General features: G+C 37.2%; 3 protein-coding genes across 6 annotated transcripts; 1 reads left to right on the top strand and 2 right to left on the bottom strand.

Moving 5' to 3' along the window:
• Nucleotides 1-124: 124 nt before the first annotated feature.
• Nucleotides 125-4,400, bottom strand: Mtmr6 (Myotubularin related protein 6). 2 transcript variants are annotated; one of them, XM_070666428.1, is made up of 13 exons: nucleotides 4,077-4,400; nucleotides 3,748-3,870; nucleotides 3,500-3,662; nucleotides 3,181-3,335; nucleotides 2,979-3,104; nucleotides 2,778-2,912; nucleotides 2,551-2,683; nucleotides 2,241-2,467; nucleotides 1,886-2,136; nucleotides 1,647-1,787; nucleotides 1,434-1,560; nucleotides 1,083-1,343; nucleotides 125-1,003 (listed from the first exon to the last, which is right to left on the bottom strand). In XM_070666428.1, exons 1-13 carry the CDS (start codon nucleotides 4,086-4,088, stop codon nucleotides 860-862), a joined length of 1,998 nt encoding a protein of 665 aa, XP_070522529.1. In that variant the 5' UTR covers nucleotides 4,089-4,400; the 3' UTR covers nucleotides 125-859. The 2 variants fall into 2 exon arrangements, with proteins under 2 accessions (XP_070522529.1, XP_070522528.1); XM_070666427.1 differs by having other exon boundaries at nucleotides 3,181-3,338; nucleotides 4,077-4,399.
• A 122-nt stretch (nucleotides 4,401-4,522) lies between these two features.
• Nucleotides 4,523-5,110, top strand: Cox17 (Cytochrome c oxidase copper chaperone COX17). Its single transcript, XM_070666257.1, has 2 exons — nucleotides 4,523-4,731; nucleotides 4,876-5,110. The coding sequence occupies exons 1-2, from the start codon at nucleotides 4,631-4,633 to the stop codon at nucleotides 4,958-4,960; spliced, it is 186 nt and encodes a 61-aa protein (XP_070522358.1). The 5' UTR covers nucleotides 4,523-4,630; the 3' UTR covers nucleotides 4,961-5,110.
• A 359-nt stretch (nucleotides 5,111-5,469) lies between these two features.
• LOC139108153 (zinc finger-containing ubiquitin peptidase 1) lies at nucleotides 5,470-12,270 on the bottom strand. Of its 3 annotated transcripts, none has more exons than XM_070666234.1 (9): nucleotides 12,177-12,270; nucleotides 9,985-10,225; nucleotides 8,952-9,232; nucleotides 8,577-8,880; nucleotides 8,052-8,482; nucleotides 7,564-7,966; nucleotides 7,366-7,493; nucleotides 7,074-7,297; nucleotides 5,470-6,990 (listed from the first exon to the last, which is right to left on the bottom strand). In XM_070666234.1, the coding sequence occupies exons 2-9, from the start codon at nucleotides 10,188-10,190 to the stop codon at nucleotides 6,946-6,948; spliced, it is 2,022 nt and encodes a 673-aa protein (XP_070522335.1). In that variant the 5' UTR covers nucleotides 10,191-10,225; nucleotides 12,177-12,270; the 3' UTR covers nucleotides 5,470-6,945. The 3 variants fall into 3 exon arrangements, with proteins under 3 accessions (XP_070522335.1, XP_070522334.1, XP_070522336.1); XM_070666233.1 differs by having other exon boundaries at nucleotides 11,628-12,253; XM_070666235.1 differs by lacking the exons at nucleotides 9,985-10,225; nucleotides 12,177-12,270 and adding an exon at nucleotides 9,316-9,561.
• Nucleotides 12,271-12,292: the final 22 nt, after the last annotated feature.

Here is a 12,292-nt window from a genome sequence, read left to right as displayed (position 1 = left end):
GTATATGTGAATGCAAGGCATATGTAATTTACGTTCTAATGTAATGTTAAACAGATTTAATACTGTTTAATGATTACTATATTCTTCAATTACTATGGCAGAGTCCTAATTTAATTGCAATAAAAACAAGATAAGGTCTGTATTTTTTAAATCTACATGCATATGTATAATTTCTCGTAACAGTTATAAAAATAATAATATAATTGACGACATAGCTTTTTTTAAGCCATAGACGTAAAACTTGTACGGCGTTTATTAACCGTACCATAGTAGTTGATAATAAATGATTTGTTATTATTAATTGTTTGGTGTAATATTTACGAACTATTATTAATGTGTTAATGAGTTATTTAAATTAGAAATAAGTCCGTATCCATGCATATTATAATCAGGTACTACGTTGTTTGTATTGATCAATTATGCGAAAAAATTATGAAATTCAAAGAAATATAGAAAAACTAAATATATGAAAATTGAATAATATAATATTACCTAACACATACTACGATTTTTCATTGTTTTGTTCAAAAGGTGCGTGTATGTGTACGCACACCACGCTAGTGTCATGTAACATATACTCACCGTCAGGAATGGCGTTTCGTGGTGCTACGACAGCGGCTAGCGTACGTGATCTTGGTGTGGTGTGCATCGAATCTCACACGAAGCGCACGCGTAGATGTGTTGCGGAGCACCGGTTACAGAGGATTGAGGGGGAACGCGGCCTACTACACCTCTCCGTACTCGGCGGGCGAGAGAGAGGAAGTCACGTACGCCAGCCGCTCGTCGCAGCAAATGTCACATCTGCTTTTCAATGTAGAAATATAGATTATAAGCATAAATCTATATTAAATAAAATGTATTAAGGACTAGTGGCAGATATACTGAAGCTTTGATAACATGATTTGCATGTAGGCACGGCACGCTGTGACAGATGTCCAGGTAATTTTGTGTGTGTCGCCATGCATCTTGTACATAATACATCACCGCAGGACCAACAATGATGCTGAAATAATATAGTTACAAATAAGATGATTGAATAACTTTGGGAAACAACTTACTTACAATGTATTTAACAATTATACCTTTTTATTAAAAGCATCGAATGTTGTAGAACATCCACATTCTTCCATGTTTCGCGACAATTTCCATTCTAAAGCAACGGTCTTTAATTCATTTTCTAATTGATTCGCTTTTAGTTTAATTCTAGTTTTCTCGTCGTTATTTGCAGTATTCTCTATTATAGTCTCAGATAAAGAATCTTTCATAAATTTATTATCGAATTTATGCTTGCCCTTTTTCTGAGCATTATTCGTATTTAAAAATTGCCCTAAAGAATTGACTCGCTGTTGAACATTAAAATAATTATTATTAATTTTTCATGAAAATAAAATTTAAGACATGGTCTTATTATTTATCCAAAATGTGATACATACTTTTAACAAGAGCTTTACATGATCCTCCAAAGAACTTGTGTGATCGTGAATCGTCAGAATTAAATCTTCGCACGTTTCTCTAGGATGTATTCCGTTTTCAAATCTGAAGTACAAGCCTCTCCAAAGACTGTAATAATAATATATGGTTTACTTAAATTACATGGCTAATATTAAATATATAAATAATTAAACAAAAAGTTTCATATTTATTACACAATAGATTGAGGTGCCAATTTTGGTTGAAGAATGTCAATAGATTCTTCGTTATTATAGCGAGTGCTGTAAATTGGATTTAGATATTCATTCATATTATTCGCTAAATAACCCCACAATGAATATGTTCGTTCGGATAATCTAAAATAATTTATAACATATTATTTTACGATGAATTAAATAAAAAAAATTATATAAATTATAAAAAGAGAAATCGATATTAAAATAAAGTGTAATACCTTAACATTTGGCGTTCTTTTTCAGAATTTCCGATAAATGTGCCGTACTGACAACTATGTACATGATCGTGTAACGTTAAGAGAAAATATTCATTAAATTGAAATTTATGTGGATATTGCTGTAGCAATTGGTATGTTGCGTCTATAAACTGCGTAAATATTGGTGCAAGTTCTTTACCATCGCTATTGACATAGCCACAGCGATCACTAAATTTATGACCAAACGACAGCCAGTCCTTTTCTATTAAAGCCTGTAAAAAAAAAAGAATATATTAACAATTTTAAAGTAAAATATAAATTTAACGAAATAATTATTAATGCAGAAACTTGAACAAATAAATATTGGATTATTTACTTGAAAGCCTTGGGTTGTTCTATAAAATGGATCTAACAGTAACGCAGCCAGAGAGCACACTTGCGCGGTGCGATCCCATCCATCGCTACAATGGACTACCACGCTTACGCCGTTCGAAACTGCTCGTGCAATAAACCAAGCAGTTTCCAGAATAGAGCGAATATGCTTTAACCAACCGCTGCTTTCTAGGCCGCTTATAAATGCACTCATAGAGGTTGATCTTTGCACTAAATTTAAATATATCCAAATTTAATAATTGTATGAAAATATTTTATCCAGTACACAAATTCCAAAAATATTTTATACTTACAATCTAAGAGTTTATTTAAACTCGTTCTCATTACGTGAATATTCTCTATTCCGAAAAAATGAAATTTAATATTGTCGTAAAAGTTTTCATTTTCATATCCTTTTCCCGCAGCTCGATTAGCAAAAGCGTTAATCTAATTCAACAAAATAAAAAAACAGTGAAAAGTAAAAATTATTAAGAATATTTAATTTAAAAAAATTATATATTTTAATCCTATGTATCCTCACCCGTGGTCTCGTATCGACAACATACATATATCGTGAATTAGGATTTGTACATAATATGTTATGCATTATTTCTTCATCTTCAGGACATCTTGCACTAAATCCTGAAAGTGGTTGACTACAGCGGCAGATAGCAGCCTAAAAAAAATTTCTTTTAATTAAAAGAATTTTATTTAAACATTATGCTTAGTCTTATATTCAAACCTTATTTGAGTACAGATATGTTAAAACTGGTAACCTTCTTCTGCTTCTGAATTTTGCACTACCTAATAAAATGTTTTTCGTAGATGTACTAGGAACATATAAGTACTTTGGATAAGTATCACAAAGCTGAAAAAAATAAGTAATTTATTTAAATACGAATTTATAAAATAAAAAATTAAAGTATTATGTAATAAGTATTTACTTCATAGTTAGTATTTAAATACGAAAGTGACCATTCCTCGTTTGGAACACCTTGCCGTTGAAATTCACTTTGTACATTGAAAAAATTCCATCCAGCGTGTTGAGGTAGAATATCTTTATTCTCTTGATAAGTGAAGCAATATAAATCTTCTATACCTGCTATATTAAGATAAACCAATTAAAGCTTTAACAACTTTCATTACCTTAATTATAATTATTCTAAAATATAAGTATACATTGCATAAAATGTATACATAATTTTTTCTTTATTTTTAAAAGGTATTTAATGCAAAAGTGAAATAAATATGATTGCATCTTACTTGGACAGGATAATTTTAATAATGTTTGATAAATTTCATGGCAATCCCTCTCCTTTGGAATAACAAATGTGACAATAAAAAATTGTTTGCATTTAATATGTAATGGGGATCCTGTAGTAGTCAATGGCTGCTTCTCTATATTAGCAATATGTGTATACAATACCTGCAATTATATTTTATAAAAAATATATTACTCTTGTCACACAAACTCAGCAATAAAAAATAATTGTTAAATTGATATAAATTACCCATATCTTCTTCTTCCCACTTCTATCAATAAAAACAAGATGTGTTACTGTTAGATATAGTGTCCCAATGGAATGATTATGTAAATGAATACTATATTTATCTAACATTCTTACATTCTCTACCTGCAAAATAGAAATTTCTTTTTAAATAAATATACGATATTGGCGAATAAAAGCAGGGATATGTATTTTTAATGCTGATGTATTTTTAATATAATATATACAATAAAAAAGTGAACATTAATAGAAAGAAAATTATATGTAACATGTGGTGTTATTAATTCGTTATCAATGAATTTTAGAGCAAGACAAATAATCAAACTTCATACCTTTAGCTCCATTTTTGTAGCCTCAAATAAAAATTGCTCGTGCAATATTAAACGGAGAAGACTGTATTTTATTTATTTAGACGATTCCACAATTAATACATACACACGTACGCGTATACATATATCATCCAAACTTCATGGCAAAGACAAATTAAACAGCAATCGTTTGTTCCGTAAACGTATGCGAATACTTGTCAGATATCATAAGGTAATAGGCGTTAGATATTTTGCTTCCATTCCCTTTAAAAGTGACAGATGGTGACAGATTGCAAATTACAATACGTGTGCAACAGTCGATCTTTTTAACCTCTCTCTCGATGTATTTGCGACGATAGCGCCGGGACCATTTGGTAAGCGGAATATTTCGAAACTACTAAAATCGATGGTGCTATATATATGCCCATATATATAGCACCATCGATTTTGGTAGTTCCGAAATATTCCGATTACCAAACGCTCCCGGCGCTACCGTCACCGCGAGTATATCGAGAGGTTAGAACAGCTGAGAAAAATTGATAACATCAATTTTTTCTGATTTAATAAATAGAAATAAAATGGGTAACGCTACGGCGAAAGTAGAAGCACACCCGGAAGAGAAAAAAAAATTGAAACCTTGCTGTGCTTGTCCTGAAACTAAGAAGGCGAGGGATGCATGGTATGTAGTATTTTTTTAAAATCACGTTCGAGACTTGTGTAAGATTGTAAATTAAAAATATTGTGACTCTATTTAATAAACTTTTTAATTTATTGTGTGTTTTATATTAAAATTTTTTTAAGTCTAAACTTTAATTTTTTTCAGTATTATAGAAAAAGGCGAAGAGAATTGCGGCGATCTTATAGAAGCGCATAAAACCTGTATGCGATCAATGGGTTTTAATATCTAAAGAAGAGTAATAAATATCTAGATACCAAAGGCATACTCTAAAAAAATCTTGAGAAGTCTCAGGGTATAAGCATAATTACATGTTTATATGTATATGCTTTGTAAATATTTTCTTTTTAAATTTAATAAGAAATAAATTATGTTTGTGAAATTTCAAGAGTTTAATTTATATAAACATATTTCGTTTTCAAATGCTTTGAGAAATATGAAATGGACAAGTATATAGAACACAAGGTAATTAAGAGAAATAAAAAGCAAGCTTGTCCTTTTCGAAAAGACTTGTCAGCTTAAAAGCCTTTTCCATCGTCGTGTCCGTTAGAGTAGGACAAGAGATTAAAATAATGAAGTCATTTTGGGAATTCTAACAAAGCATATATTTTAATTTGATGTGGCTAATGCAAAGGTTTTTACTCTTGCATAACAATTCCACAGCTTGGTTTCCCTGAACACTCCAAATAATAAACAGATTTTTTAATCGATATATGGCGAAATCTCCAGTACTAGCTGTAATTTATCTTTTTTCTTTTTTTTTTTTTTTTTTTTTTTTTTTTTTTTTTACAGCTTTATAGCCAGTCATTAATGTTATTAAATGTGGTCCTACTGGGCTGAAAGACAAACTTACATTTGACTGGTGCACCATAAATCCCGAAGCTAAAAAACAACAATGCGACATTCTCGCAAGACATCGCATTCTCATAGAATAATCGCAAATATATATTTTTTTTTTAACTATAATAAATTGATCTTAGATATATCAGTACGATTTGTGAAATATAATAAGAGAGTAATAATAAGAATTTTCTAACTCACTTAATCGTCAAGTGTATAATATAAATAACAAGTAAATGGACTTATTTTTTCATCTATCTTCTTGTTCACAGCATTGCGTTGGACTTACGAGCTATGACATAAGTAGTCTAGAGTTGATTGGATAATTAAATAGAATATTTATAATTAATATGAAAGTTAGTTGTACTTTATGTGTGAGTAATTGAAATGCAATATAACGTAAAGTGTGCAGGTATGTAATATATGTGTGTATGTCTGTGTGTGTGTGTGTATATGAAAAATGCGATTTTCTCGTCACTTTTGCAGACACTCCAGATTCTTTTATAGAAGCGTTTTAACAATGAAAATGTGTCAAAGAATATCTTTCATATTGTTATATAAAATTTATTGCAAGATATATACCGTACAGCTCTCGGCACTTTTTATATTGACTAAAATTCGACAATGCTTTGATAGAAATTTTTGTCACAGATTGTAGGATGTAGAATAAGACAAGTGCTGAGAACACTGTGTTGATTCTGGAGCGTTTCCAATAGTGTATTTGTTAGACAAATATGAGTAATTAGAGTCATATTGATAACAGCATCACAGCTACGAAAGTCTCGTTTTCCAAGCTCTGCCACGGCTTTTTCGATAATGCAACCGATCGGTATAAGACGATTAGTCGACTAAGGGTTAGCACAGCCTGTTCGGTGCGACGAAAATTGAGCAGAACACTTTGGACAAGAAATGACGTCTATTTAACGCTATTTTTTCACAAGGGTCCTTTTCTTCATTTTCATTTGATAATTTTTTTTTTAATTTACGCACACGTAGCGCGACAAATTTTTATTTAAGATTAAGAACTTTTTTGTTCGAGAAAATATTAAATACTCGATTACAGCGACGCGACGAGAGCCATTTTTTTATATTCAAATATTAGCTCCGCAAAATTATTCACCGCGTCACAGGCTTCGCGCGGGCATAACAATTCAAGAAGTCAGTCCATTGTTAACGACTAGAGAGATGCAAGAATATATTGTTAAATAATATGATCTGCAACTATGTATAATATACTACAATGGAATAAGTTTACTAGCGATAGAAGAACATAGGACATCACGGTCACGTAACTTTAAGGATGTCGGATAAGATTGGTTTGAGGCAGTAGTCTATAGTCTTCGCTCGAGGCTTAATCATTTTTTGAACCAGCAACTCTCACCTGTCTTGAGGAACTCGCATTGATCGTAATACTTTGCTTTGCTGAAAACGAAGATATACGGAAAGTGAAATTACCGTGCGTATTATTATAATAAATATAAATGTTGTTTAAAAATCTGTATTACTTGATACTGCGCTTCTGTATCCATGGTGCCGGTTACAGCTACAACTTGATACTGTCTGGCTTTCATTGCCGCTGTAGACTTCCGCACAAGCCTCATCGCGCCAGGCGCACTGCTTGTGCTATTGAAATGTGTCATTTGTGGCGGGCTATGACTCGGATCCAGCACCAGCATGGTTATCGAACCATCTCTTAACTGTTCCACACCCATAATTGTTCTGCTGTGTCCTGAATTTATAAATATTGAGTGCTTTAACTTACCTTTTGAAAGATACACGCAAAAGAAAAATGTTCACCTTGATGTTGGAGATATAGAGGTGGCTTGAATTCTTCACATCGTTGAAAATATTGCAGAACCCAATTGAACAACTCGGGATGACTGCCGTCCGCGCTGGTAGGTCTATGAAAGTCGACCAGCTGACACCTGTGCAAAGTTAAAAAAAAAAAAAAAATGCGTCGTATGACTTGATAATGTTCGCGATCACAAAACTTACTTTATCCTCAAACTAGATAGCAGCGTGAATACTTCTGTGGCGCCAATCCATTTTCTAGTGTTAACGAGTTTACCGCCGAGTTGTTCTGCGCCTTGAATGTCAAAGCCCTGTGCCCACGCCCACTCGATCATTTTTTGCAATCTTGATATCGATGGCATAGAGCTACGTTGAGGATTTTCAGTGGAACTATTGCCACCGGCTCCAGAACTCCATGCTTTGTAAACTAGATCGTTGTATCCTGTATGCTGTAAAAGAGACGAGATTAACATCTGCATATTTCTGTAACCGCAGCCCCAACCCTTATCGCCATAAGTTGATGCGTAATGGTCCACAGTGGAACACATCCAGGTATTTATTACATTACTGCAAGCTTGGCTAATAGCTCGTACTTTCGGGACCAGCCCTGCAAAAGAATTATGATGTTATTAAGATTCGCGGATAAAAAGCTAAGCTCTTTTTGCATAAAGAACATTGTAAATTGCATTTACCACGTGTACAAGAACTTCCGTCGTCAATACCGCTACTTTCGGCGACTCTTAACTCAATTTGTCTTTCGAAGAAATCAGCAACCGTCATTTCGCCCGCATACACAGCCCGCTGCATATTAGTGACACTTTGTTCTCTAAAATTACCCTGATTATCCATACCGTACTGCGCTCTGAGCATCTCAAATTCACGTTGTTCGCGCAGTTTTCTCACTTCCTTTTCTCTCCTCTCCATGTCTTTCGCTAACATACGATCGGTCGACGCGTCCGGCGTCACAGGCGATGGTGTGCTTTTCTTACTGAAGTGTTCTTCGATGTGTGCCATTAGGTCGTCATTATTTTTAAATAATGTACTAAGACAAACTGGACAGGCAGGCGTCGAGTCACTACCGACGGTAGCCGTATCGGATTGTGAACTAGTTCCGTTTGCAGGGCTAACAAAAATAAATAAATAAATGTTTAACAAAAATATATCGTTAATTCACTGCTGTTATATAACGCAATGTTGGCGTCATAACTACGCTATACCTAAGTATATCTTTGTGCTCGATATTGACATGTAACTCAAGATCAGAAGAATTCGGAAAAGATGTAACGCAAAGAGGGCAGTTAAAGACTCCTTCCCGCGACGGCGGTGATTCTGGTGGAAAGGACGGTGAGGTGAGATCAAAGTGTTGGCGATTGATATGCTCTTCCAGCCTTAGCGGACTGTCGGAACTGTAGGGGCACATTGGGCACTCCTGTACTGGAAGTTTAGGGGAAGCGTGTGAGCGCAGTTGCAGATTTAGGCCTGAACGCAGTGGTGAACCCTGGCCTGCTGAACCTTCCAGCACTGTAGAAGAAATCATATATTTTATATTCCCATTTTTACATCTAGCAATCTAACAGTATTTATTCATTTACCTGCATTGGCATTATTACTGTTGTTATTGTTGTTATTGTTATTTACGTTGGGATTTGCCACTTGGACGTCCGGCTTCCTCGACGATAGCTGCTGCTGCTGCTGCTGTTGCTGTTGCTGCTGCTGCTTGACTCGTTGCCCCAGAGAGCTGCCCCAGCCGTTCTGAAGATGAGGCGGTCGCAAAGACATCGACGGCGAAAGCGCCCGGCACTCGTCGCGCCTGTTGTGCTCGTCCAACAGGGAGTCGTCGTCGATAAATGCCATCATGTCGTTCTCTGGGGTGCTGTAAACACACAAGCGGTAACAAACACGTAACAAACGAAATTTGTACGCAAATTGTGTCTGCAATTAAAAAGCACATATTACAATGTATTTAGCGAATTCTCCGGGCGTTTTTCGACCCGTCGTCGTTTCGTTGACATTTGCCATGTGAACATATTCAATCCAACGTCCTGTATCGTTCACTTTACTGATGTACACTACCAGTTGCACGTGCGTGCAATCTGTTGTCGTAAAAGTAACCGTTTAAATCGCTCGAGTCATATGGGAGACGGCCTGTTCGGGTCCGTTGGCGGGAAATTAAACGCCCGACGATATTACCTAGTTTACTGGCGGTAACTCTGTTACCGGTGATTTCGTCAATAATTTACTACGTGTCGGTAAATGTAAATTCGTACGCAAAAGCGCGTCATTAAAGGATAATCCCTGATAATAAATGATGAATTGTTGACAATCGCAATTGGAAAATGTTTGCAAACGTAAGTATCGCGTGACTTTAAAGGCGTTATCGATTGATAGTGACATTTCATTTATTTACTTTCTTCGACGTTTAATAAAAAACGTGCGTTTAGAATCACTCGCGATTCGCAAGTGAAAGCGATATACACAAGTCAATCTCGAAAATAAAGAGATTTTTAATTACGTCTTTGTGCAAAAATAAGGTAATTAACTAACTTTAATTGATCCAGCCACAGCGTCGCACTCAGCGACGCGGAGGCTGAGATAAATTCATAACTACCGTCCTGGAGAACATACCTCGGGGTGAGATAGTCCAGGTGAGCGCTGTTGACGTGGACCAGCATCTCCGTGGGCGAGATCTCGCCTAGATCGCAGAACGGACAGTTCGCGGCGCCCTGGAGATGATACTGCACCATGTGAGAGCGCATCTCCTCATCGTTGAAGCCCTCCAGGCCGCAGATCTCGCACGTGTAGTTCAGCTCCGGCGGTTTACTCGACGCCATTTTCAGGATGTCCGTGGTAACGGTCCTTCCAGATCCTTCACCCAGAGGATTCAGTCAGGAAAAATCAATTTTAAGAGGGTACGCGAGAATTTACGGCGCCGGAGGGTGGCCGTAAAATTAGCCGCGGCTAAAATCCACGCGAGCTGTCCCGATCCGACGGGGAACGGCATGTACGGCGTCGTCGGACAACGCGCACGTAAATATCATTTATTTGCATCGCATACCCTACGTTTTATTAATTATAGACCGATACGGGAAAAAATAACAAATTCGATGCGGCGCGTAACGTGACGCGCGTAGATATAAAAATAATAATAATGATAATAAAAAAATTAAAATAAAAATACACGGCAAAAATAGCAGGTTTATGTATGGCTAAGATATTTTTGTGAAATTTATATATGTATATTCGCAACTGTACGTAGGGATCTTTGCATCAACGTGTACGTTCGTATTAATTAAGCGAAAAGTAATAATGTGATGAAAGGATAAGAATTAATTATTGCTGTTTACCGCAATTACTTTTTTCCTAAGTCTCTTTCTGGTTTCTAACGTTAGCTTGCAATTAGTTATCCTTCGACGGAAGAGGGAAGTTAAATGGGAAAGAAGTTAGACGGAAAAACCACTTCGACGACGAGGGTGAGGTCGCAGGATTTTTAGATTCGTTCACGGCGTGATGGATTAGCACGCGTTGACAGTTTACAATGGACAACTTGATATCACGAGCGCGATTACGATCGCTCGACAATGAATATGATTTCACAGCGAGTAAATCCGTAACTTCCGGATAATCCGTTTGCATTTTTGAGAAGCAGTTTTAGAGAAAAATCTACATTAATTAATTCGGCAAATAAATAAAATTACATAAAACCATGTTAATCAAATTGTTTTTTCGTTCCTTTCTTCATTAAAATTTTTTTTTTTATAGAATAATATAGAAGATGAAATTTAACTCGAATGGAACGGCAAGCCAGATTAAACCGGACTGATTGGAAAACACATATACACAATTAAACATCACGTTGATATGAATGTATCCAGATAGCTCTGAAAATATTGTTGGAAACCATTCGCACCTTGAAAAATTTTAAATATTCTTTAAGCGGTCTGCATAAAATGCAAACGGATAAACCCCTCGACGTTGCACGGGTTATCCCTTCGTTGTCGGAAGCGCGATCGAAGGGGATCGAGGAGAAAGGAAAACCGTCCCTTTCAACGACCGTGAAATGAAGCTCGACACGACGCACGCTGATAGCATATAATAGTCGCGATCAATTATTTTTGTCGTAGACTCCTTCCGGGAGTCTTTACCGGCGCTCTAAACGTGGCGTTCGGTACGACGATCGCAGCATCTGATCGGTACTCTCTCTTTTTTTTTTTTTTCCCGGTATCTAAACCACTATCATGCGTCCACTCGTACCTAGAGATATTTCTCACCTCGGCGGTGTTCACCCCCCGTGCAGCGGTGGCACGGCTATCAGCCGCGTCTCGTCTAACGCCGCGTCGCGACGTCGGTGCGGCGAGTCAATCGATGGACTCTCGCCAGCCGAAGGCCAGCGGCGGCAAGTCCGCGGCAGTCCATAACGCGTGCCCCGCGTGAGATGTAGGACCGATTGAAGACGGGACACATGTAAACGTCGCCGCCGTCTCGCGGCGACGGCGACGTCGAACGTCGGTAGCCCCGACGAAGGGCGAAAGAGAAAGGGAGAAGAGAAGAAGGGGGAGGGGAGAGCGAAACGCGACTCTTTTTATTTGTTCGCCCCCGGCGAAACTAGGCCACCGAGTGACTCGCGCGAGGAAACGGCCGTCGTTGGGTTGGGTTGACCCATTTCCGGGTCCCTCGCACCGACGAGTACACGCGCACTCGGAAGCCGATCGCGCTCTCGCCCCTTCACGTGCGGCCGGGCATCCGCCAGACAGCTATTCTTCAGTCGTCCTGTTCAACGACTTCCCCGCGGATCGCGTTCTTCCGCGACGCTCACTCACCGCACTACCGGATCGATCATCCGCGCTTTTTTTTTCTCTCGTGGTAGGCCCGCGGTAGCGGGACCGCCGATCGCCTTAACGCGCCGCCCCGCCGCTCGGCTCCATATGACTGCACC

Source organism: Cardiocondyla obscurior, linkage group LG14 (assembly GCF_019399895.1).
Source record: "Cardiocondyla obscurior isolate alpha-2009 linkage group LG14, Cobs3.1, whole genome shotgun sequence".
NCBI classification, from domain to species: domain Eukaryota; kingdom Metazoa; phylum Arthropoda; class Insecta; order Hymenoptera; family Formicidae; genus Cardiocondyla; species Cardiocondyla obscurior.
Note: the sequence above shows the minus strand (reverse complement) of the source record. Positions and strands in the feature narration are given on the sequence as shown.